The sequence below is a fragment of the Talpa europaea genome, assembly GCF_964194135.1.
Source record: "Talpa europaea genome assembly, chromosome: 6".
Classification (NCBI taxonomy): domain Eukaryota; kingdom Metazoa; phylum Chordata; class Mammalia; order Eulipotyphla; family Talpidae; genus Talpa; species Talpa europaea.
In genome coordinates this window covers 82,027,896-82,055,203 of record NC_140072.1, presented here as the reverse complement: position 1 = coordinate 82,055,203, position 27,308 = coordinate 82,027,896, and the positions used below count along the sequence as shown (strand labels likewise).

General features: G+C 41.6%; 2 protein-coding genes and 1 pseudogene across 4 annotated transcripts in view; 2 read left to right on the top strand and 1 right to left on the bottom strand.

Annotated features, from left to right (window-relative positions):
* Positions 1 to 5,706: 5,706 nt before the first annotated feature.
* ALG11 (ALG11 alpha-1,2-mannosyltransferase) lies at positions 5,707 to 15,098 on the bottom strand (the record flags this gene model as incomplete). The annotated part of the gene is made up of 4 exons (XM_084235066.1): positions 15,031 to 15,098; positions 13,398 to 13,628; positions 9,401 to 10,332; positions 5,707 to 5,978 (listed from the first exon to the last, which is right to left on the bottom strand). The coding sequence occupies exons 1-4, from the start codon at positions 15,072 to 15,074 to the stop codon at positions 5,707 to 5,709; spliced, it is 1,479 nt and encodes a 492-aa protein (XP_084091192.1). The 5' UTR covers positions 15,075 to 15,098.
* A 959-nt stretch (positions 15,099 to 16,057) lies between these two features.
* Positions 16,058 to 27,308, top strand: part of ATP7B (ATPase copper transporting beta) — a gene marked incomplete at both ends in the record, with an annotated part of 73,312 nt that continues 62,061 nt past the window's right edge. For both annotated transcript variants that reach the window (XM_084235802.1, XM_084235800.1), the window contains one exon: positions 16,058 to 16,108. In XM_084235802.1, the coding sequence (XP_084091928.1) occupies positions 16,058 to 16,108 (51 nt within the window). The remainder of the gene's footprint in view (positions 16,109 to 27,308) is intronic.
* Positions 21,620 to 23,810, top strand: LOC311172501 (transmembrane 7 superfamily member 3-like; annotated as a pseudogene). The gene has a single exon. The product of its transcript is annotated as a transmembrane 7 superfamily member 3-like (transcript).

Below are 27,308 nucleotides of genomic sequence, written 5' to 3'. Positions count from 1 at the left end.
TTATTGTACTTTTTCTTAATAAGTTAGTATCTATTACAGTATTATCTGTTTGGATACAAGTTATAAATATTCATTTATTGTAGGGGCTTTCAAGTAATCCCAAGGATTTATTAATTTTTCTATCAAAATGTAGAAATAGAACTTTTAAGTGTAGAAATTAGTATTCTACTTTATAAAATTATAAATATTAAGATATGTCAGAGGGAGAATAATGTGTCCCCATCCCCCAACAATAAGTCCCAAAGATGTGACTATTTTGATACATGGCAAGAGGGAATTAAGATTGCAGATGGAGGGCCTCCCCAGTGGCGCAGTGGTTGAGCGCTGGACTGTGAAGCTGCCCACAGCCTCTGCAGCGCTGGTTCGATCCCTGGCCACAGGCAAGGGTCCCACATGGCACACAGACCTCTCCTGCCGTGCCTGCTGCTCCCCTCAGCAGTGTACTTCAGTCCTTCTGCCTGTTCTGCTTCCCGCTCTGGCTCTGGTGAATTCTCTCACTCTCCTGTGCTTCTGACTGTACCCAGTGCTTTTATAAATAAATAAATATATCTTAAAAAAATTAAAAAATAAAAAGTAAAAAAATAAAACACACACACTCATCCACACACAATCACTTAAAAAAAAAAAAAAGATTGCAGATGGAATTGAGGCTGCTAACCAGGTGACCTTAATATAGGGAGGTTTTTTGATTATCTAGGAGGGCCCATTGTAAATCACCAGTCTCAGAAGAGTTGTCAGAAGAGAGAACCAGAGAGGTAGCAGCATGAAAGACTCCATCTCATGCTGCTGGCTTTGAAATAGGGGAAGAGTCACAAGCCAAGGAATGTAGGTGGTCTCTAGAAGCTGGGAAACAGAAGGAAATGGACTCTTCCTGAAGCCTGCAGCAGGAACAGAGGCCTGCCGACACCTTTTTGGCCTAGTGAAATCCACTTTAGACTTCTGACCAACAGACTATAAGATAATAAATTTGTGTTTTAACTAAGCTTGTGTAATTTAAGATAGCAAGAGAAATACATTATACAAACTCATACATTTAAAATAATGAATTTGCTATTTAAAAAAAACCTTTTGAAATTTCTTAAGTTATATTGAGTACATTTTTTTGAAGCTTATGTTGACACAGGCATAGGCAATTGAGTAAGGAGAGGAACAGGGCATGTCACATTAATTGTGCACTAAATAATCATTTTATTATTTTTTAAAAATTATTTTCTAATAGTTTCAAATTTATAGATTACAGGTTTTTTGAAGGCTAGGGAGCATATCTGGCCTTTATCATAATATTATGGTGTCTTTTTATATACCATGCTTATTAGCACAGAGCCAGAAATGTTCTTGCATGAATAAAGAAAGGCTAATACAATTTCCTAAGATAGTGAGCTCTTTGGGGGCAGGAAACTAGACTTTTTTTGTAGACTAAACTTTTTTGTAATTGATTATAACAATACGAGTGTTGAATATATGCCTAGAGTTTAGTAGATATTTGCTGATTTATTATGGCTACTGCTACAAAGGATAAGGTAGTTATATATATTTCTTTTTTTTTTTTTTTAATTTTTGCATAGAACTGTGGTGTAGGGCACAGGTGCAGGGGTGAGAGGTGGAGTGAGAGAATCGCCAGAGTGGGGAGCGGAACAGGCAGATTGACTGAAATACACTGCTAGGGGGAGCAGTGGGTGAGACAGGAGAGGTCTGCTGTGCCATGTGGATTAGCTCCCTGGCTGGGGATTGAACCCAGGCCATAGTGGTAATAGCGCTGAGACTTAACCACTAGGCCACCAGGGAGGCCCAAGGTAGTTATATTTCCTAATGGTATAATTAGTTCCTGAAATGCCTACTCTATAATGAAAATAAAGTTAAAGAGGTATATTGATATACTGCTGAACTAAGAGAACAAAGATGAGGAGGAATCGAATTATTTCTAGCGCAAGTGTCAGGATTCCTCAAAATATGAGAATGTAAGCAATCTTTTATGCCTTTATTTTCCTGGTGATGTTTGAGGGACTGTTCTTTGAACTTGGTGTACAGTTACATTCTCTTTTTACGGAGAATGCTTAGTATGGTCACATGAGGTTGGGAATATTTAAAAACTTTTCGCCATTGTATTAATTTCAAACTAAGGAACACATAACCCTGAGGGGTTGGGGCATCATTAGTTCTTCAGTGCTTTAGTGGTCAGTGTACACATGCCTAGTTTATCTGCAGGACATTGATTCAGAATATTTAGTCTGTTGGTGTCTTCAATGTAGTCCTTATTCTGAACAGTATTAGAAAGCAAAGGAAATGAAACATGGTTCCTGAAAATATTAAAGCTCCAAGACCAAGCCAGTTATATGCTGGGGCGGGGCTGTGCGGGTGGGAAAGGAATGCATATTTAAGATCATTGTTTAAGGATAAGCATATTAGGTTTGCTCCAATCCAAAATAATTGGTAAAGTCTCCTTTAGGTAATAGCTACAAAGTCTTATTCATTCTAAGATTTTGAATCTTTTGTTGTAAATTAGAAAGTATATGGTAAGTAAACACATTGCACAATTTTTCAACTTGCTTCCGCTTCTGAATCACCTACCCATTTTACACAAACTTAAAATCACATTCCTGAGACACAGTTGTGATGATTATAGTTTTAGGCTTGGCTCTACCTGTAAAGTTTAAACGATTGGTCATATCTGTATTTTCAGAATAAATTTTATTAAAAACTCATGCATCTTATTAACTATTCCTCACAGCTATCAACTTGATCACCCTTTAAATGGTACCAATAGATACGTCAACCCTTGACTTCCCTTCTCAGGAAATATATACACGTGGCCCAAGGGAGCACGCACAGCACTTGAGAACTGGAACTGATGCTTCTCTAAAGCCAAGGGTGGAGTGAGATTTAGAACGGAAAAGGAAAAAGAATTAGAGTAACAGTGGGAGAGGTAGGGTAATCACAGGGGCATAATGTGAGTCTAGTAACTTGTGTTTATGTCACAGAAGTTAATTTTTTTGTTGTACCCACTAAAAAATCATTTCTTTCTTCATATAGTAGTCCTAGGGTCTATTTAAATAATTAAACACAAATATTCTGAAAGTACTAAGAGCAAACTAACCCCTATTTCATAATTTTGTCTATGACATTGTGAAATACTCTGAAAATTATTAAAGTGTATGAAGCTCTGCAGTGTTCGTTCTGAACTAATTAAAAAAGTATTAAAGCTGACAACCTATATTGTCGGGTACTAGAGGCATGAGAGTTTTATTTTGCTTTAAAACTTTCTTCTTTCATTAAAAAAAAATTCCTGGCATTTAGAGCTTGGAGATATTAGTAAAGATAATAACTAATTCAAAATTGGGAGAGAAGGGATATCAAAGGCACCATATTAGAAAAAGTATCCAAGATAATGAAAATAACTTCTTTAATCTTTAAATCACATTTGAATACAAATAGCTTTTACATCTATTAAATCTAACATACTCAGATACAGATACATTACTATACAAAGAATATTTTAATGTGTACTTTATTACTCACAACCAGAAATAAGAATGTGGATTGCCACTGTTGTGGGTTCACAACACAGAATGCTTGGACCACAAAAGGCATTATTTTGTAGGAATGGTCACCCACTTCTCCAGACAGTAGCTGACATACTGTTTTGACACTATTCATGGTATCAGCCATCCAGAAACAAACATGTAATGCTACAGTGGGAACAGTGGAAACTTACATATATATATATATAAATTATATTTTCTCATGTTTATGATAAAAATCATTTTCCAAGGAACAAGCATGAAAAATGTATGGAATTCCAGAATCCTTTCTTCCTTTACACATTCTCCACTTTTGCTATGTCCATTTCAACTTATCTTGAGTCCCATGATTTTCTAAGGTAGATGGGTGGGCTGAGTGGGCAAAGGTATAATCTTACCTCAAAAACCAGTGAAAGCACTCAGCTGGGAGTCAGAATACCCAGATTATATTCCTGGTTTTATCATTATACAGCTTCTCTGTAAAGTTGAAACTGAGAGAAAACCAGACAAAAGAATTGTTAGGGTCCCTTCCAGCTCATTTCCACCAGTCTTTCTTTTTTACTTTCCTTCTTTTTTTTTTTTTTTGGTGGGACCCTCGCTGGCGGCCAGGAGGGAACCGAACCGGCGCTGCAAAGGCTGCGGGCAGCAGCCCAGCGCTTGACCGCTGCGCCACCAGGGGAGACCCTCCACCAGTCTTTCTTTTCTAATAATCTTAAAGCTATCTTGGTGCGTCACAACATCCTGGCACTGTCTTGCTGCGTTTTGATCAGACCACAGAAGCTGGCCTGCAGAAGAGTCAACAGTGTAACTGGGAGTAGATAATGAAGCTGGCTGAGTTGATGAATGGGTGAGAAAAGATTGAAAAAGGAAAAACATACCTCTTTCACATGCCCCTAATACGAAGATGTATCAGACTGTCAGGGAGGTCAGTTCACTGAAGAGAAGGACCTGATTAGGTATGCAGAAAACGCCAAAAATTCTAAGTCTCTACAGCCATATTCACACATGGAGGTATTCATTTTTCCAATGATTACTAGTTACTCAAGATATAAGTCCTGTTAAAATCACATTGATTCCTAGCTATTGGCATAGTACCAAGAGCTACATAAAGAACCGCATTGATAAAAATAGGATTGAAGAATACACGATATTACCGTTAGCTTTAGAATTTTCAAGGTTCTTTCACATACTAAGTAACACAGCTCTGAAAGGTGGTGAGGCCAGGTATTACCTCATTCAGATTATAGATGAACAATCTGATACTTGGAGAGATTAAGAAACAGTATGTCAAAAGGTCAGTTCGTAAATAATAAAGCCGAGGTCAGGCCCATGTATTCTGATTGTTAATCCCGTGCTCTTTTCAAAATACCACTTTACCATCTTATAACGCATGATGCTGTTAACACAGACCACACTGATGGATCTGTATAATTACATATCACTATCAGAAAAACAATTTATTGCGATATTCTCACTTGCTGAATGACTTAAAGCTGAATTCCATCCTCCACAATGATATGGCAAGGGCTAATTTGAGGTGTATGCAAATGTACATACAGCCTACACAGAAACTTATTTTTACAAATACCTAGTTACGGGAAGGGTTACTGGCAGTACCTTGGCCGCTACACACCTACACATACCCGTAAGCAATCACAGTCTGTCTGCCTTTTAATTGTGTGATTCGAGAACATGATTAAGCCTGTTTTCAATTTCCTCTTAAGAAAATCATTGGGTATATTCCAAAAGGTCACCTACAGTATTGTTTTGAACTTAAATATACTCAAAATTTTGTAATAAAAATGTAACAATTCTGAGGTACTAATCAGTTATACATTTTCTTTCCATCTCCTGGTTTCTAAAGTGAGATGATTTGACAAATAGGATTTGAGGAAAATGTATCATACCAAAATTAAGATTGCGAATTTTTTTTAGCTCATTTTCCAAATTTGAAGCCTAAAATACTAACCTAAAATTTTTACATTTACAGTATATGATTAATTACCTTGTCCATCTAGGTAATTCTGCCATTCTCATTGTAATTAATACCTTGCCTATAACACATACAGCTGAGAACATTGATTAGGCTGATTTTATTACAACAGGGAATGAGTTTAGAAAAAATATTAACATATGAAGGTGTTTAACCATTTTATATAAAATATCTTTAATTTATACACATATGGCATTATTTAAATAACTTCTCCACTGATGCCAAGAATGCTACTTCAAACTCCTGGTCAGAGAACCTGCTCACAGATGCACGAGCGTTATTCCTGATTTGGAGTCTCTTTTCCGAAGACATGGAAAGAATATGAGCCATCGTCTCAGCATAGCCTTCTTCACTTTCAGCCAGAAAGCCAGTTACATCTCCTTCGTGAGGTACCACAATGTCAAGCTTTGGGCCCCCTGAATTGTGTGCAAGGATAACTGTGCCAGCTGCCATACATTCAACAACTCCTGAGAAAAAAACAAAGAAAAGATCATGTAGTCTTTTAAGGTTTGGATTGTATTCATAAAAACAAAGATAAAAACCCTTTAAAATTTTAAAAGGTTCTATACATTTACTCATTTAATTCCACAGTACTGGGCCTCCCCGGTGGTGCAGCGGTTGAGCACTGGGTTGCGAAGCTGCCCACAGCCTCCGCAGCGCCGGTTCGTTCCCCGGCCGCCTGTCGAGGGTCCCACACGGCACACAGACCTCTCCTGCCACCCGCTGCTCCCCTCAGCAGTGTACTTCGTCAGTCTGCCTGCTCTGCTCTCCGCTCTGGCTCAGGTGAATCCTCTCACCCTCCCACACTTCTGATTGTACCAAGTGCTTGTACAAATAAATAAATAAATCTTTAAAAAAAAAATAATTCCACAGTACTAAATAAATCTGATGTTTCTTAGCTTTCAAAGCTTCACAGTACTGCTGCTTTGTTCCTAACTAAAAAGCATATACACAGAAGAATAGCCTATAAGACACACAGACTGCAGATGATAAAGTTGAAGACGAGAGAATGTCAGCAAGATGGTGGATAAATTAATGGATATCGAAAGGTGAAAAAAGAGAGATGAAAACCAAAAATCGAAAAGTTTAAATTACAGCACTAGAAGAAAAATGGAAAAAACTGACCTTCATGCAGCAGACTATAATAGCTACTGCTGGTGCTTATGGCAAATTAGCTATGACTATGTGCCCATGGCAGTGCTGAATGAAATCAAAGTTATGTTTCTGCCCAGTGATGTAGCCGAGGGCATCGATTACTCTAGTCAGTCTTTCTCAGCCACGATCCTAGAGAATGAAGCCCTTCCAAAATGATTTAATTGGCTGTTTTCTCAGTTCCCCAAAGGATGTTAGAGAGCTGGTATCATTCTAAGTTGCACAGGAGAGAAGTTAAATCACCAGAACGTTTCTTGGACTTTGCTTTTCTACTAATGCTGTAATTGAAACATAATTTGAAAAATATGGATTATACTGTAATAGTCTGTTTAAGGCTAAATATTAACTCCCTATTACTCAGACTTCAACCGAATCAATTTTATCTTCTCCCGTTAGCATTTCCCACTCTTCCCTTCCCACTGGCCCCTTCTTATCAGCACTTAAGCTATTTAAAAACAAAGCACACACACACAAATATTTGCAGGTATCCCCCTTAGCTACTCTCTCTTCTTTTATCTCCCTTTCAAACTTCCGGAAACTGTGGTTTGCACTAACTCATTCCACCTGCTCAGCCACACTCAGTGCTCAGCTTCCCACAACCGAACTCTTGCTCCCACGCGTCCATGGAAAACTGCTCCTGCCCTGGTCACCAACAACTTCCTTATCTGCCCCAGCATCTGGGCAGCCTGGGGACCTGTGGCCCTCACCCTTGGTTTCCAGGATATCACACTCTGCTGCATTTTCTTCCTCCATTTCTTCTCTTCTCCTCTGCCTGCGCCTCATCTTGTGCCCACTGTTGAAGTGTTACGGTTTTCTGCATTTTGTACCAGGGCCTCTTCTCCCTCTCCACATCTTGCCTAGGCCATCTGCTCCATATCCACAGTGGCTGCAGTACCTTCCTGGATGACAAATCCTCAAACTGGATCTCCAGGCTGAGTCCCTTTCCTTTTCTTCAGCTCACACTGGAACACACACTTCCATGCCCCACAGACAATTCAAACCCGACACGCTTCAAATTTGGCTCATTAACCGTCTTTCCTCTTGCATTCAGTCTCCAGCGAAGGCCATCCTTATCCACACCAAGGTCCAAAGTAAGGCCCAAGGCAGTTGTCTGTTACTCCTTTTTTCCCTCTTTTAATACTTGCAGTTAATGGCTGCGTTCTGTTCAGTCTACTTCAGGATCTCCCTCAAGTGTGTTCACTGAGTTCAGAGTGTGAGCACCTCTCAGCTAGGTGGCTGCAGCGGCCCAACATTGCCAGCTGCTCCTCACCAAGCTACTCCCCACAGTGTGGCCAGAGTGAACTTTAGGAAAGAAGCTTTTAAATCCAATATTAAAATCCTTCTATCTTTTTCCACTGGCTAAACATACCCATGTGATCTGGCGCCAAATCCTCTTGCCTTTGTATCGCTGTTCCTCCTTCAGGCTCCAGTCACGCTGAACTCTCAGGTCCCTGAATGGCCCTGTTAATGCTCCTTTTGTCAAGCTTTCACGCTGCCCATCCCTCTGCTGGATACTCTCCCCTATTTGCCTGGCTAACTTTTAATTATCGTTGAGTCTCCAGCTTACTGGTCACATTATTTCCTTGGGCAATTGCTCCCTGACTCCTCAAATCTGTATGAGGTGTTTCTCTTAGGCACCTTCCCTAGTACAGCACTTAGCACACTGTACAGTACACACCTGCAGCCTCTGACAGAAGGACAGTTCCTATTTAAGCCATACTTCCAGCACACACCCAGTAAGCACCCGTGGAAGGAAGCACAAGAAGTCAGATGCTGTGCAGGTTTGGGTCAACAGTTCTTGGAGTATGTCTGCACTTTCTACTGTGCTACTCATTTGAGATAGAACATAAGAGACACTGCAGCCTCGGTGTAGAAACTGTACTTTCATGCTTTTCTGTTCTCCCCTAACACCTACCAGTGTGAAGCACAAGGGGGGTACTTGAGAAATACGTTAGATCAAATCTGACACAAAACAGTACTTGATTTTATATAAAAACGTGTGCACAACAGGTTACTGAGAGCAACTGTGCTACAACAAACAAGAAAGGCTAAATTGAATGGTGAGGAGACTTAAGTTGAAGCCTTACGATAGGATTTAGAAAGAGGGGAGGCCACACAGACAATGAGAACAGAATCAAGAACCACAAGAACGAACTGTGAGGAGCCCACCTGGAGAGAGTGGTTCAATTTTTGGTACACAGAAGAATAACCTGAGGAGTTCTACCAAAATATACTTCCCTGGGCCCCACACAGAGATTCTGAATTGGTGCTTCCATGGGCTGAGGCTGGGCCCAGGACTCTTTACATGCATGGAGATGGGGTTTGGTGGGGAGAGAATGTGTGGCAGCTCAGAGCAGGGGTCTGCAGGATAAGAATCCAGGTCTCCCCTTTACTGTGACTGAACGTGGGTTCTAAACCTCCCTGTGCCTGGGTTTCTTTACTGATAAAATGAAAATAATCATTCCTATCATGCAGAGTTTGAAAGAGGAACAATCTGATAATACGTAAAAAGACATCAAAAGTGACCCCAACACAATGAAAAACCAATAGCTATTAGCTATTACTACTGACTATGTATTTTTGTTTTACAAGGTCTCAAATGAGGAAAGCACACTTGGTGAACCAGGGAAAGAGAACTAGGAATGAATGAAAATTTCCAGAGTATTAGAATTTTATCAAAACAACTTAAAATGTGTATCTCATGTCATCAAATAAGTTGTCTCATGGATGAACTCACCAATCCCAAAATGCTCATTCCACATAGTATGCAGGCCAACTGTCGCTTCAGATAAGTAATTCTTTAATTCATCGAATGGAATGTTTACTTTAAATTCCACATATTCTTGAACTCCTAGGTCCTCAGAAAGCCTTCTAAGTTGGTTCACCCTAAGTTCATCATCTTGGTTACGACAACCTCCAATGAGGACAAGTTTAAGTGAAGGAAATGATTCAGCCACTGGGTTTTTCAGCAATTTAGCAAAGGCTTTGATCTGCAAAGGATGATTCTTCTCAGGCCTAAATTGGCCAACAGAAACCAGTAAATGTCCTGGGGTCATCTTTTTCTCACGTAAGGGAATGTCCAGAAATGTCTGTACATCACAGGGTGGATAAACAACATTAGTGCAATTTCCAACCTTCCACAGTGAAAGAATATGGTTTAGTGTCCAAGAAGAATTGACCATGACTACATCACTGCAAGAACCAACAAGTCCATATATAAAAGCAAACAGATGGTAATAGATGAGCTTCAGTTTGCTGAGAATAGGATTCTTAGTAATGAAGGCTGCATTATTAAATCCAACATTTTGGTTCTTCACGACAGAGAGCATGTCGGTGCTGATAGTGGGATAATGAACATAGCTTCCCACACGGCAACCCCCTAAATACTTAAACAGAGGAAGTGTGAAAGCGTAGCCCATTGAATCGATATAAACATCAGGAACACACTGCATCAGAGCTTCCCAGCCAAGAAAAATAGATCCCAGACTTTGGCCCAGCAGTGTGAAGTGTGGATACAGTGCATCTTCTACAAGGTAGCGTTTTCTTAAGAAAACAAACTTCACTGGGTGAATCAATCTGATGTTAAATCTTCTGAAAGCACCTTCCAGTATCTGTGGGCCACTGACATTAGTATCACCAGTATAAACAACATAAAGTGCTTCAGGATACCTAAAGTAGAACATAATAGTTAGAATTTCATTAGTTTAGGATCAAATCAAGCAAAAAGTGGCAGACAATTATTTTCTCACAATCATAAAGAAGCTTATGTTAATAAATATTTTTTACCCTTTTATTACTGCATTTGGACTACTGGTCCTACACTTTCCTGAGTTTTCCACTGCCCAATGACTAAAATGTTAGCCTTTAAGTGAGATTCTAGTACTTTGCAATTTTCTCATTAACAAAAATTGTTGATTTATGAACAAGATGTTTCCATTTTTTAAGAAATAAAATTATTTTTGACAACTTTCTCAATATAAAATGGTAATGAAATATTAATAAAATACTCTTGAAGAAGAGTTAAAACTCACTACTGTTATCTTTAGAAAGGATGACTAGTGCGAAAGCATTATTCAGTCTTTTTATCTTGAGAAATGCAAAAAGATTTAAAAACTAGACCTTGTGCCTGCATCACAATGAGATATGGTATCATAATAATAGAAATTTGTGTAAGTATGCTCTTAGGACTTAATGTTTTGGACTCCCTGTGATTATGTTCATAATTATTCTTTGAGTTACAAAACAAACCATCAACAAATGAAAAGGGAGTACAGAACAGGAGAAAATATTTGCAAATCAGTTGTCTGATAATGGATTAATATCCAAATTATATAAAGAACTCATACAATTTATTACGTTACACACCTGAAACAAATAAAATGGAATGTGTCAGTTATACCTCAAAAAAAATGTAAAAAGGATTATCATTGCTAGTAGCTAAGGATGGCCACAAATTTGACTTTTCCCATTGAGAGATGAGATACATGTCCCCACCACTGGAATAACAGTGGGCTCTGTGACTGCTTTCCCTAATAGAACATGGCAAGAGTGACATTATGCTCTAAGAGATGAGCACCTTCTACTTCACTCTTGGGACAGACTGCTGTCAAATATGAAGTCTGACTGTCCAAAGACTGCCATGTTGTGTGCAAGTCCAAGCTAGTCACACAGACTGTTGGTGACAAAGATACCTGACTAGTCCTCAGCTGTCCTAGTCATCCCAGCCTAGGAACTAGATATACAAGTGAAGAAAGCTTCAGATGATTCCAGCCCCAGCTACCATTTAACTGGAATGGCTGGAGTACGAAAGATATCAAATTGGACACATCAATCCCCACTAACTTAAAAATAAAAAAAAATAAATAAAAACAACAAATTAAAATTTTTAGTCATTAAATTTTGAAGTGGTTTGTCATGCAACAATATTTTAACAGAACACCGCTGCTCAGCTTCAAATGCTTATTTGGTTTTCCAAGGCCCCTGCTTACTTAAGTTCTGCGTAAATCTGGGCTCTGTCTTCCTCTGTTACCTCCTCTCCCCTTCCACTCTCACTTGCCCCGGAGGGTTCAGGCAAACTTGCATTCCTTTCTTTGAACAAGCCATCCTTCCAGTCTTAGGGTATGTGCAGTTATTGTTCTTTCTGTTCTGAATTCTCTTTTCTCATCTTCACTGTCATTTCATAAAGCAGTCAGGACAGCATGTATTTGAGAACGTGGGCTTTAGTAGCTCAATTTCCTTGTCTATCAAATGAAAATAACTGTAACAACCTCATAAGGCTATTAGTAAGATTAAGCTAACGCATGTAAAACACTTCAAACAAGGCTTGGCATCAAGTAAAAGCTATTTTTGTTATTCAGGTTTCAGTTAAGTGTTATTTTCTCAGAGATTTTTCCTAATTACTCAATCTGAAGTATCCAGTCATCTTAAATTATCTGATTTTAATTTCTTATATAGCACTTCTCACCATCTGATTTTCTCTTCTTTGCTTCTTATTTTGTTTTTTTGGCTAAAATCTAAGGCTCCCCCAGCAGGACTGATTTATCTTGTTCACTATTTAATCTCAACTCCCCAGGTCAGTGCTTGATACTTAATAGGTTCCCAGTAAATACTGCTAGTTTGAATGAAAATATACTATAGAGCATAGGTTGAGTCCAGAAAACCTTGTAGGAATTAACTGAGGAGAAAAGGATTACTTCAGGAAAAACAGAACACTATATGAAAGGCAAGGAATTTGGAAAGCATGCTATTTCCACTTCAGTATATAATGGAATAAAATATATGTGAAGGGGGAAAGGATGAAAAACAAAAGATGGTAAGAGCAAGATGAAATAGTACTTTCCATGTCATACTAGTGATCTGAAATTTTTCCTTGTAGGTGAGTTAGGAGTACAGTATCATGAAAATTAGCTACATCTCTCAATGGTTAAGTAACCTAATTAGGGAGACAAAGCTAACAAACAGTTATGGGAAGAACAGTACGAATTGGAATCAGGAGGCCTTCAAGGAGGAAAAATTAAACAGGGATTTAAGAAAACTCTTTGGATTTCGGTAGTTACAGAACATGGTGAAGGAAAAGCAGGGGTGCTGGTCAGAAATCAGACTGGAAAAGAATATAGAACTGTAGACGTAAGGGAATCATATGTAAAGTTTATGGAACTGAATGGTTGTGTGCCAGGAAGTAGGGTAACCATGGAACGACAGAAGTTTTCCTTATTTGATAAAACATTATAACAGAACCTGCATTTTACCATGTTTTCTAATAGGGAATCATAAATATTTTTGAGACAGGGTGGGGAGAAGGAAATCTAAATCATTAAATGATGTGTAACATGGTAACTTATTTAACACGACTAAACTGGTAATTTCAAAATTAGAATTAAATAGATGCTTTTATAGATATTATTTCCCTTGTGCTACCACGAACTGAAAAGTACGCCACAGAAGTTGGTATGTCTCAGTTTTACTACTCAATCTCTTCTTCATGCCATCAAGGTGATTAGTTATTCCCACTAAATTATGTCATAAAAGGGCAGATACTTTCCTTTTCATTTCTTTATCATATTAACTAAAAATCAACAGGATCTCTTAGGCATATGAGAGAAGTATTTTCTTTTTGAAGAATAGTTAAAGAATTGCAGGCTATGAATTAGGCCCTAGAGAAAGAAGAAATCTGAGTCATGACTTAAAAAATGGTTAACAATAAAGCACATTAGTTAAGAAAGATGCATACCTACTTTTTCTGCAGGGCTCTTAAAGCACACCATAAAACTCTTTCTCCTCCTCCACCAGCATTGCAGTACGGATGAAAAAATGCAATCACCATTTGCTCTTTACCATTTTTGCTAACTGATGCTGATTTTTTCTTTCTCTGAAGCAGTAGTTTGATTCTCCAAAGGATAATGACCAAACACACACATAAAGTTGCACATACAATTAGCCCAGGGAAGAGTAAGGAATAAAAAAACCTGAAACAAGAGGGGAAAGGTAAATTGATACAGTCCATCAAATAAAAACAAGACTACAAATTAAAATATACTTTTACATACTCCCTTTACATATGAGTAGCAAGGAGGAAAAAATGTAGTAGTCTGGGCATTTACTAATGAAAAACTTGATTATTAAAATTTGAATTTGAAAATTTGAGTGCTATATAATGTCCAATGTCAAAAATGCAAGTACTCTTTAAATCCAATCTCCACAGCATGCTAGCAATTCAGTATACTTTTTCTTTTTGATCAACAGTAAAAATCACTGTTAAGGCCACCTTTCTCTTAACTCAATGCGTTAAGGATTAAAAACAAATTTAATTATCAACCTAAGCAACACATGATTAGGAACAAAATCTCATCCTCAAAATGACAATATATATGACCCTAAAAAATCCTGAATGATCAATATTCCATTTGCTAAAAATGTACTGAGATAGTAAATCATTTTTATTCTGTCACTTCACCTCAATTTGAATAATTTCTGGGGAAAGAGGAATGGAATTTAGATTTCTCCAGTTCTATTCCAAATTCTGCATCTGATCTGTTTACATGACCCTAAAATCACTACCTTCCTTTATGTGCCTCTGAGTGAGTTGCCAAAAATTCACTAATGTTTTACTTCATATGTTAGAAAATTCACTCCCACGATGACCGATAAACGCTTTTCTAACTACCATCAGGTCGACTGAAGCCTGCAAAGGTAAGGACTCACATTTGTTCACCACCTTATTCCAAAGCCTAGCCTAATATTTGGCACAAAGAAGGCATCCAAAAAACAGCTGTTGGTTTAATGCAAAAATTTTTTACATAGACGTGTTTCACATAACTATATCGTTTTATAACTTCTTACAATCAGAAAAATATCAATGGATGATCAAGAAGCAGAGGATTCAACATAAACTTCATTTAAGTGACATATGTTTTAAGTGACATATGTTAACAATAATGGTAAACTAAGGACAGGAGACGGGAGATCGGGTTTTTGTTTTTTTTTTTTAATCAAAAAGAAAGCATGATAGGGTGGAAAATAACTGGTGGCTCAATGATAAAATGAAAATGAGTGGAAATGAGAACTGAATATGAGTAATTTACGGTAGATTAATTGGAGGTCCAAGGAGAGAAAGAAAAGCTGAAGCCTGTAAAGTCGACCCCTCAGCCAGTGGTGAGGCAGGCGCAATAAACTCGGTAAACAGTCTCTAACGCAAGTCTGCTCTACCTAGAAGACCCCAAAACGAAGAGGAAAAGCACTCACTGGCCCTGAGAAAGAGCTAGAATTGTGTGAAGGAAAGCCCTTTTCCGGATACCTGTGTTGCACCGGTCAGACAAATACCCCAGCGAAAGACAAAACGCTTGCGAGCCCACATGCCTGAGGCCTCACCTCAACAATTCGCACAAACACCAGCCCCCTCCGGCGGCCGCCATCTTCCGCCGACCCCCGAACTCAGGAAGCGCTTTGAGGTTCCTCTTCTCTATTGGCTACAGAGAAAGCGTGCGGCCTCCCCCCGCCCTCAAGGAACCAAGTAAGCGTTCCAATTGGCTTATGATAGAGGCTTCCCACGGCCTGCTAGCCAATAACATTTCCCGAGAAGCGTACAATTTTTTTTTTTTAGCGTGGCATACAAAAGTCCCGCCCCTGTGGGCGGGTCGTAGTGGGATAGAGAGGGCGTGGCCTGTGACGGACAGCTGGCGCCCCGCCCACAGCCCCTCCCCCACCCAAGCCCCCATCCGTGCCCTTCCTCCCTCAGCCCAGAGCCCGCCGCAGGTTGAAGACCAATGGGAGGCCCTGGCGAGTCGGGGGTCGGTCTTCCGCCGCGGAGTTCCCTCACCCCCGGGCCGAGGCGCTTGGGACGCACAGCGCCCCCGAGACCGGCGCGGAGTGCCAGAAGCAGTTGGGCAGAGCGGACCCGACGCCGGCGGGGGGCGAGCCTGGGCGCTGCGCGGGAGCCTCTCCGAGCGGCTTCCTCCCGCCGCGCGCCGCGGGCTGAGGACCCCGTCCGGGCGCACCGGCCCGAGGTAGCCGAGACCGCGGGGGGAGGACGGGCGCTCTCCAAGGTTCGCGGCTCGGCGGAGGCCCCCGAGGCCCCCAGAAGCCCCCCGAGGCCCACCTCCCGACGTGGGTGAGGGTCCGGGGCCCACTCGCGTCTCGCCCTCAGCGCCGCGCGCCCCAAGGGCCGGGGCGTGGTGGCGCGCAACTTTGAATGAGCCCTGCGGCGAGGGCGAGGTCCCCGCGTCGGGAAAGCGGGGGTCGCCTCGCAGACCCCATCCGCGGGGTAGAGGCGAGCGGGAAAGAGGGCCAGGCGCTCCCTCTTCGTCTCCCCGGGTTTTCACCCCGTGCTTCTCCGCTGCCTAGGTGGTCGTTGGGCTTCGGGTCGCGCCGTAGAAGAAGGTGGTTCCTCCGGGGGAGGATGCCTGAGCGAGAGAGACAGATCACAGCCAGAGAAGGGGCCAGTCGGAAAGTAAGTTTTCTCCCCACCTCACGCTGCCTCCCGGCGCCCAGGGCTTGCACCGACCTGGAGGGTTTTCCACGCTCACCTGCTGTCCTTGGCGCCTGGAGGTGCGACGCGGAGGGCCGAGCGCAAGAGCCCCGCCCCCAGGGGGAGCCCTGGTTTTAAGGAGAGCGCCCTTTAGAAAGGGCTTGCCATTTACTGGTTCTCAGCAACAATTTAAACCCCGCACTTTTCTGTTAATCTTTATGCTCTTAAGGAGTCTGATGCTGGAGAGGTAACGTGCGGGTTTGAGTTGCTGTGTGAGAGTACTGACCGCTCAAGATGATTAAATTAGTGACCCGAGAGCATACTCACCCTTTGTGTTCTATCAGGGTCCTGCGACTTTTTTTCTAAAGGACTGTTTTGCATTCATCTTAATTATACAAGTAATATTAATGCCTGTGTCTTCAAAATGCAGGAAGTTTACAGGAAATTAGCATGAAAGCAGGTTTATTTTTTAATCCTTTTGCCTTCGCATAAGTCTTTATGCTTCTCGTAAATATTGACTGGAAACTGACAACTTTGAGGTGCTGTGTTGAGAGCTGAAAATACTATGGTTTACAAGATGTATGTATCTCCAGAGAAAGTTTTAGGTTTTTATATATGTGTGGCTTTAAAATTTTTGTTGGTTTTACACAAATTAATATCACATATGTATTCTCCAGCTTTTTCTTTTTCAATTTAAATATATAGTTTGGGGATTGTTTGACATTAGCATATTTCATTGTTTCTGTGGGTGAACATTCCTGTTGTTTTTAATTTGTTTGCACCCTCACCCCAAGTCATGCTGTAGTGAATGATGTCATTGTATATGATTTTTAATACTGACTGCTGACATTTGAGTATTTTTCTTAGGCTGAACACCTAGGCCAGCCAGGATTGCTGGAGCAGGCTGTGCCTTTAATAGATTTTTGAAAGTTTAACATTATTGAGTGCCCTTTTGTGGTGAAATTTGTCTAGACTCTGGTGGTATAGAAATGCATTAGTGAATGGGCAAAGAGAGGATGGTCAGTGGAAGAATTTTAGCTGGATGACTGCATTTAGTAGGAGTGTGGAGCAAGTACATGGCAGAAGAGTGACTTCCCACCCCAACCATGCCCTCCCTTCCAGATCAAGACCTGCCTTCTCTTTGAAACTGTCTGTAACTGCCTCTGTTCATGTTGACCACACCCTCTCCTGCGTTTCATGATAAGGTATTTTTTTTTTTAAAGATTTATTTATACTAGAACTGGGGTTCAGGTCAGAGGCGCAGGAGGGTGAGAGAATTCACCAGAGAGAGTGGCGAGCAGCACAGGTAGACGGACCGAAGATGCTGCTGAGGGGAGCAGCAGGAGAGGCAGGAGAGGTCTGCCACGCCATGTGGGTTTCTCCCTTCATGATAAGGTATTAACTAATACTATTGAGTTTACTGTGTGCTAGGTGCTGTGTTAAGCACTTTATATTCCACTGTGTGCGCTCTCTCATTTAATTCTCACAGAACCCTTTGATATAGTTATGATTTTCTTGTGAGCACCATGTATTCCACAAATACATTTTTTTAGTATCTTATGTGCCAGGCATTCTAGGCACAGGACATCCAGCAAAGACCAAGGCCCCACCCTTAAGAAACTTATGTCCTAGTAGGAGATAGGGAGGGGGAGAGAATAAACAGTATATTTCAGGTTCTGATAAATGCTCTGAAATAAATAAGTCAGGGTAGGAGCATTGGTAATGACCCGGTGGAAGGGGGGAGACACCATATTAAAGAGATGCTCAGGGGATGCTTCTCTAAGGAGATGGCATTTGAGTAGATATTTGAATGATCAAATTTGGGAGAAGTCTTAAAGGGTGAGGAACCTGAAAGTATCAACATCTGAAGTTGAGAGTACTTTAATGTTTGAAAAGTGGTAAGAGAGCTAACAGTGGCTAGAGCAGAGGGAAGAAAATAGAGAATAGAGATAATATGCTTTGATTAGCAGGAACAATGGACCCAGGCAATAGCTTCTGGTCACTACACCTTAAGGACTCCCTCAGTGCTTGCCCCACCTTTGTACTTGATTCTAAATTAACAGGAGACTGCTTTTGGATGGGGGCTGCACATACCCCAGTTGTTCACAAATGAATGAATTTCTGTATTATCCCCTGCCTTGTGTTCTCCTTTGATGCCTCTCTGTAGGTAATAGTGACCCTGAAAGGGAGGTGATCCACAGTCTGGGTCATTCAGCCTTCATTCAGTCCACAAACAATGTGGAGCACCTGCCATTTGCCTGGTGCTGTGTCAAAGATGAGTAGAGGTCAGCCACTGTGTTCTTGGAGCTGACGGCCATAGGGCTAGAGGAGCGGTGTCTACTTCCCATGGGAGGCTGTCTTCTCAGTAGTAGACAGGGGTAGGTAGAGCCTACTTTGGCTTTCTAGAATCCCAAGTGTCTGGAGTGTCAGAGGCCTACAGTGCTAATAGCAACAACACAGAGCATTGTTGGTAAATGAGTGGTTGGATGGAAAGCTGTGGGGGTGAGAGAACTGGGTTTTAAATGCTTCTTTATCTGACACATTGTAGGGATAAATGGCCCAGTGACAGGAGTACTGTTCACAGATAATACAGCACAGATATTGAGGAAGCATCCATGTTCAAGTGTGTGCAGTGTTATTTTTATAAGATTGGGAGCCATGGGCCTCCCTGGTGGCACAAGGGGTGAAGCACAGCACTATGAAGCTGTCCGCAACCTCTGCAGCACGAGTTCAATCCGCAGCCAGGGAGCTACCCACAAGCCACAACAGACCTCTCCTGTCTCACCTGCTGCTCCCCTCAGCAGTGTATTTCAATCAGTCTGCTTGTTCTGTTCCCTACTCTGTCTTGGTAAATCCTCTCACACCTCCTGCACCTCTGGCCTGTACCCCAGTTCTTGTATGCATAAATAAATAAATCTTTAAAAAAAAGATTGCAAGCCACGTGAAATTTTGGAATGTCTGTACATTTTTTTCTGTTGTTCAGGCTTTTTAAAAACAGTAAGTTAAAGGAGAAAATCTGAGCCGATCAAAGGTTGAGGAGATAAACTAGCGGAGAGTGACTTTTTATTGTGATGTAACCTAGCAAATAAGACTTTAAAGACTTGTGAAATATGTGGTTTCAGAGTGTAGCAGTTTTGTTGGAGCCTCAGTTCCATCAGAAACTAAAAATCATTCTGTATTGGGCATTGGAAATACTTAAATATGTGTGCACACACACAGACACACACAATGTAATTTAACTTAATAACGAAAGTTTGGACCTATACTTTCCTTCATTGTTTGCTGTTACTCCATATAGTTATTAATTTTAGAAATAAAACATATTCTCACAACTCAGAGATAATCAATATGCACATCCTTGGCTTATTTAATTCCAGTTTCTCTTTTTTGCATTTTTTTCTTTTTCTAAATTCAGCCATGCTCACACTATATATGTACTTTAACAGCTTTTAAAGTTGTCCATCCGTGAGTATATTATTATTATTATTGTTATTGTTGTTAACTTTGAATCTGCAGCCCCTCCTTCCTATCCTGACAGACTTCTCAAGTATTCTTGAAGTGTTCTTTCACTGCCGCTCCAGATTCCTGTGTGTCCTGCTGCCCCAGTGTCATTGCTGCAAATGCCTTCTCTTCTCTCCACTAGTGATAAAATTGCTGTGGAAATTCAGGCAACCACATGGTTGGTGCTGCTAGCAGTTTCTTCTTTTTTGATTTCACTTGTGCCTGCAAGGGGCTTTCACTAGTTCTATGTCAATTTGGTGTCACTCTTAACAAGTCTTCACCACTTGTCGTGAGTCCTCTGCCCAATTCTATCTTCCCTTGTTTTCAGCAAGTTACATCACTTCTTACCTCAAGACAATTGGGTGTGATTTTCCTTAACTTTCTGCTGACCTCTGTGCACCTTCAAATAAAAATTTTATTTAGATCTACAGCCTATTTTTACTTCTTTATCTCTCATCTCAGGGTCACTCTGCTTTCTTTTGGATGTCATTTCTTCTGCCTTTGATCGCTAGCACTTACCCATTCTGAAGCCTTTTCTGATCATCCCTCTCCCCTGCTCTAGTTTCTCACTCTCTCTGAAGGCATCTCCCCTCCAGCTGTTCGAACCTTTCACCTTGCCTCCTTTCAAAAGTCTTTCCCATTATCCTTATCCTCCATTTGCTGTTGCATGGTTTCTCCCCGCCACTTCCTCCTCAATATTTCAGAAATAATCGTCTGCATTTGCTTGTTTCTAGTTCTCCATTACTTAAAGAATTTTCTTGCATTACTTTATCAGTTCGTTGGATGTAAAAGAAGGTTTGTATATATGTGTACACACGTGTACCTAGGAAGCATAATAAAAATAGACACTGCCTGTGAACTTACCACCTGACCCAGAATAAGAATATTATCAGTGGCATTTGCCTAATTGTTCCTTCCTCATCTCTTTTTTATTTGCATTATTACTGTAAACTAATGAAATAGTTAAGATAACATTGCTTTACAACATTGCCTGCAATTTAGGCATATAGGTTCACAACTCTTCCATCACCAAAATACCCATAATTCTCTACTACAGACCATTGCACCCTCTTCCCCCCAATATTTCCACCTTCTCTTTCCCTTTCTATAATAGTAGCCTTGATTCTCTTAGGGTTTGTTTTGATTTAGTTTCGTCAGTTCATCTGTTTTGTTTCTCTATTTTTTTTTAAAAGATATACTTATTTATGCATACAAGAGCTGGGGTATAGACCAGAGGCGTGGGGGGGGGGGTAAGAGGATTCACCAGAGATAGAGTGGGGAGCAGAACAGGCATACTGACTGAAATACACTGCTGAGAGGAACAGCAGATGAGATAGGAGAGGTCTGCTGCACTTTGTGGGTAGCTCCCTGGCCGGGGATAGAACTTGTGCTACAGTGGTTGCGGATAGCTTTGTAGTGCTGTGTCTTAACTCCTTCCACATGAGTGAAATTGTTCCATCCTTATATTCTTGCACTACCCATAGAAATATCCACTATAGAGGTAACTACCATCCTTAATTTTGTGTTTGTTGTAGTCCTTTTTTTTTGGTAAAGTTTGGTCACCCATATTTGAATACCTGGTTTTGCTTGTTTCTAGAGCTTTATCATAGTGTGTTTAGTCTTCTAGGACTAGCTTTTCTTACTAGACACTACAGTGCTAAGATTCATTGCTGTGCAGATATGCTTCCTTAGTTTTTCCATTCTTCTTGAAAAACATTGGGTAGATTGTAGATTTTTGCCCTTATGAGTAGTGTCCAGGTAGACTATAGCTGACTATTCATTGTTTCATTGCTTCACCACTTTTCTAAAACCTCTTTTGTTTAGGTTTCCATGAATGCCAAAAGCATATCCTCTCCTATTATTTTAATGACCTCTCTACTACTTTAAAAATAAAAAACTTATTGAGATATACATAACATAATGTACAATTCACAGATGTGAGCAGTCATCACCAGTCAAATATAGGACTTTTCGTCATCTCAAAAAGTAACTATGCAGAGCCACTGGCTGGTAGGGGCGCAGGGCATATACCTGGTGGGCCATGGCGTGCAGGGCTGGGGCCCCAGGGTAGCGTTCGCGAGGTGGCAGGGTCCCGTGCACCCCTCCTGGGCCCTGCATTGGGGCCTGCGGGATCCCGGCCGCCACGGGGTGGCTCCAGCTCTTTGTCCTAGCGGTGCTGGCATTGGAGCTGGGGATGCTGGTGCAGCCGGGAACTCCAGCAAAGGTCTTCTTGAGTTTTCTGTGGGAAGATTCAGCTATTTCAAGCTTAGCAGGCCCTTTCCAAAGGAAGCTCTTCTGTGTCATATTTCCAGAGATGTGACTTTTCTTATTTTCCAAATACATTCACAGTATCAGAATACAACCATTTCTTTTGCTAAGACTCTCCTTCCCAACACCTCCAGCACAGGCACTGACAAAGGACTGGTTTTCATTCTTAGATCAGAGCAGAGTATGTGCACTTGGCATTTGGAGACTCTCGATGCTGAACCTGTCCAAAATTTAGCCATTCCACTGTCCTAATCAGAGAGAGATCCTATTGCCGGAGGCTGCAATTTGGAGTTTGATTTAGATATTGATCCCAACATTTACCTGGAATATAATTTCTTTGAAACAACGATTAAATTTGCCCCAGCAAACCTAGGCTATGCAAGAGGCGCAGATCCTCCACTGTGTGACATTGGGATGGGCCCAGACTCTCAGTGGAGGCTATGGTATGATGTCTTCCAATACTTTCTGCCTGAGAAAGACCTCACACAGAAGGGCTTGCTACAACATCTGCAGAAGATGGCCACAGTGCCTGAGGTGACTGCTAGTGCTGTCAAGGTGGCTACTCTAACAGCTAATGACAAGACGTGTTTCCTTCTCTTCCCTGCGGGGCCAAGGTGTCATTTATAATGTCATAGTCTAGGACCCACTTCTCAATACATCTGCTGCTTACATTCCTACACACACGTATGTCTGCAGTTTTGTCACATCAGAGGGTAACTGTTCTTCCCTTGGAAGAGTATCTACGGAAGTATTTTTCACTCTTTTTGCCCTGCTTGGTCTGTTCATCTGTTTCTTTGGACACAGATTCTGGAAAACAGAATTATTCTTTATGGGCTTTATCATCATGGGATTCTTCTTTTCTATCCTGATTACAAGACTGACTGACCCCTATTGAATATGATGTACGTCTGATTCTGATGGCAGTGGCTGGCAGCATTGGTGGGATTTGCCTGGTGGCTGCCTGCTGGTGATTTGGGATCCTCCTGCCTTGCATGCTATGTGTGGGCCTAGTGCTGGGCTTCCTGACGTTCTCGGTGACCTTTTTCACTCCGCTGGGAAACCTGAAGATTTTTCGTGTTGACAGTGTCTTCTGTGTGACCTTCTCGTATAGCTGTCCTCATTCCTGTAGTTTTTATGGGCTGCCTGAGAGTACCGAACATACTGACCTGTGGGCTCATTGGTTCCCATTCTGTGATCTTGGCCTCTGACTGTTACGTGTACACCAGCTTTTCTTACGTCACTTTGAACGTGCTCAGGAGAGCTCTCCACTCGGATTTCAGCAAATCTTTTACAACTGTGCCTTTTCAAACCAATGATTGTATTACGTTGGCTGTGGGGGGGGGGTGCTGGCTGTGAGTGGGATTACGTTACAGATTTGCAGAGAACGGGGCAGCCTGATTTCCTTCCCACCCATGCAAGTTATGGAAGTGAGAAAGGGAGCACAGGGTGACCAACATTCTGGACCCTGGCTACCATATCCTTCCTTTTCGAGAGAGGCTCTACGGCCGGTTAACCCAGATCAAAGAGCTCTTTCAGAAGGAGCAGCCCGCTGGAGAAAGAACACCTCTGCTTCTTTAGGTGCCACGGGGTGTGGTGAGCGTGATGTGGAAGAACACCCCAAGTGCTGCCTCTGTGGGTGTCATGCCCTGCAGCTTCAGTAACCCCCAGTCCCAGTCTAAGAAGAAACCAGGCTTGCGATCTGTGCTGTGCGCACCAGTACTGGGTCTTTTTTTTTTTTTTAATAGAGGCATGTTTTATTTATTTGTTTGTTTGTTTTTGTTTATACATGCACTGGGTACAGTCAGAAGCGCGGGAGGGTGAGAGAATTCACCAGAGCCAGAGCGGGGAGCAGGGCCGGCAGAAGGACCGAAGTACACTGCTGAGGGGAGCAGCGGGCGGCAGGAGAGGTCTGCGCGCCATGTGGGACCCTCCTCTGGTGGCCGGGGAGCAGCCAGGGATCGAACTGGCGCCGCAGAGGCTGCGGGCAGCTTCACAACCCAGCGCTCAACCGCTGCGCCACCGGGGAGGCCCCAGTACTGGGTCTTGATGGACTTGTGGTAAGGGTCCACCAGGGTCATCAGGAGAATTCTAAGTGAGACTGAGGAAAATGGCCCAGAAGTTGATGGTACAGAGGCTTTCTCTTTTTTGCAAACATCTGATACATTTCCTTTTGGTTTACAAGTACGTGACCCACTTATTCCATTAAATAGATACCCTAAAAAAAAAAAGGTTTTCCTGTAAAAACGAAAAAGGTAACTAGGGCCTCCCCGGTGGTGCAGCGGTTGAGCGCTGGGTTGCGAAGCTGCCCGCAGCCTCCGCGGCGCCGGTTCTATCCCCGGCTGCTCCCTGGCCACTGGAGGAGGGTCCCACATGGGGCGCAGACCTCTCCTGCCGCCCGCTGCTCCCCTCAGCAGTGTACTTCGGTCCTTCTGCCGGCCCTGCTCCCCACTCTGGCTCTGGTGAATTCTCTCACCCTCCCGCGCTTCTGACTGTACCCAGTGCTTGTATAAATAAATAAATAAATCTTAAAAAAAAAAAGGTAATTATCATTAGCTATCACTTCCCATCTCTTCGTGACCTCCATGCCTAATCATGTCCAACCACTATCTCTAGAGATTTACTTTTCATGAACATTTCATATAAATGGAATCTTTGTCTTAGTCTTGATCTTAGGAGGAGAGTTTCCAGTCTTTCACTGTTATGGACAATGTTAACTGTGGGTTTTCGTAGATGCTCTGCATCTATGAACTAGGAGAGAGGTATGCAAGGATTTTCCTTTAAAGTCTCCAAAAAGAAGACCTTAACATCTAGCTTCTAGAATTGTAAGAGGCTAAATTTGTAATGCTATAAGTCACTCAATTTGTGATGTTTTGTTACAGTAGTCCTAGGAAACTAAAATACCTCCCTTATGCTTGCTTTATGTTTAGCTTAGATTTTTTTTCCCTTCATGTCTTAAGGCAGAAAGTTAGGTTATTGATTTGAGAACCTTTTTTAATAGCATTTATAGCTACAAATTTCCCTTTAAGTACTGCGTTAGTTGCATCCCATAATTTTGGTTTGTTGTTATCTTGATTTTATTTCCTTTCAAAGTATTTTCTAATCTCCGTTCTGATTTCTTCTTTGGCATGTTGGCTATTTAGTAGTATGTTGTTTAAATATTTCATATTTGTGAGTTTCCAAAATGTATACTTGTCACTGATTTCAGATTCCATTATGATTTGAGAACATACTTTGCATTTTTTCTAGTCTTTATTTATTTAAAAGATTTATTTATTTTTATACAAGAGCTGGGGTACAGCCCAGAGGCACAGGAGGGTGAGAGGACCCACCAGAGACAGAGCAGGGAGCAGAACAGGCAACATTTTTTCTAGTCTTTTAAATTTATTGAAGATTATTTTATGGTCTAGCATAGGGTATATCCTGGAGAATGTTCCATGTGCTCTTGAAAAGAATGTATATTTTGCTGTTATTGGGTAGGGTGTTCTATAGATGTTTGTCAGGTCTAGTTGGTTTATCATGTTATTCACATGTTCTGTTTTATGACTCTGACACCATTTCCAGTGATGGGTATTTTTATTCCCACACTAAGCAAATTTCTGTCATAAGTTGGGTATCCTATAATTGTAGTAAGAAGCAAGTCCATCAGGCAAGAGTGAGCATGAGAATGGAGAGTGGATGTCTGAGGAAAGGGAAGTGCGTGTGGGATTGTCCAGAGACTGACGAGTGAGGTCCAGGGAGATGTAGTTGGACTGCTGGTACACCAAAACCCCTCATTAGATTAGTGGCTTTGGGCCTCCCTGGTGGCACAAGGGGTTAAGCACAGCACTGTGAAGCTATAGCAGCCTCTTCAGTCCCAGCCAGGGAGCTGCCCACATGATGCAGCAGACCTCTCCTGATTTGTCCGCTGCTCCCCTCAGCAGTGTATTTCAGTCTGCCTGTTCTGTTCTCCACTCTTTCTCTGGTTAAGTCCTCTCACCCCCCCCCCCCCCGCACCTCTGGCATAAATAAATAAATATGCATAAATAAATAAATCTTGTATGCATAAATAAATAAATAAAAAAGATTGGTGGCCCTGAGTCACCCAGGATAGCCAGCCTGAGTGTTTTTTGCTTATCATTGTTCATCTTAGAGGAGACAAACATAGAGACTATTAGAATTTAGAGATAAAAAGTTTTGGATTTTGGGCCTCCCTAGTGGCACAGCGGTGGAGCGCTGGGTTGCGAAGCTGCCCGCGGCCTCTGCAGCGCCGGTTCGATCCCCGGCTGCTCCCCGGCCACCGGAGGAGGGTCCCACATGGCGAGCAGACCTCTCCTGCCGCCCGCTGCTCCCCTCAGCAGTGTACTTCGGTCCTTCTGCCTGCTCTGCTCCCTGCTCTGGCTCTGGTGAATTCTCTTACCCTCCAGCGCTTCTGACTGTACCCAGTGCTTGTATAAATAAATAAATAAATCTTAAAAAAAAAAATTAAAATCCTATTAAAAAAAAAGTTTTGGATTTTGATTTTTACTTTATTGTAATTAGTCTTTTTTTCCTGGTCCCTTGTTTAGGTTTTCTAAATTCCTGCTGTGAGTGAGACCATCCAGTATTTTTCTTTTTCTTTATGGCTTATTTCACTGAGCATGATCCCTTCCAGCTTCATCAAAATCAACAAGCAACTATAAACCAGAGGCACACTACAGGGGGCTGGGGAGTGGAGAAGGGAGTAGGATCGAAACAAGGGGGATGGGAATTGTATGGGGACTATAACCAAGATGAAAGTGCATACATTGTGCAAAAATGAAAAATGATGTAAAAATATATAAAATTAAAAAAAAAAACAAAAAAAGTTTTGGAGTTATGCCAGCTTGTCACCAATTTAGGGCATGTTGAATGTGCATATAGTTAACTGTGGGATCAGAACATGGACTTTTACTTTTTACCGACCTTTAGTGTTTCTCTACTTTAGACCAATTGTAATTTTATTCATTCTAGACTACACAGCTAAATATAGTTTTATTTAAGAGCACTCCCTCCAGTGAGCCTGTCTAGGTGTTTTATTCTTTTGCCCCCTGTTAATAATTTGGTATAAGTGTCACGTCATGCTGTTTCAGTCTCCGAAATTACCAGTTCCTGCTGGTGTGAGGAGCAGGCAAGCAGACCTATAAGTCCACCAGCCTTTTCACTATGAAGTCTTCCAGGATGACTCTGACCTCCAGTGACCCCTGCCCCCACACCCTGTTTGATAGTTTTTGATGCTTTAATACTGTACTCTGTCATGCTCCCTGAATTAGCTAATAGAGTCCTGAGGGCAGAAAGTGTCTCTTGTACCTTCTCTTGTACGTAGCACTTAAATCTTTGACTCTCAAACTCTAAATTACATTCATTTATCAACATTCCATCCCTGTTGTGAAGAATGGACTGGTAGAAACATAACTGA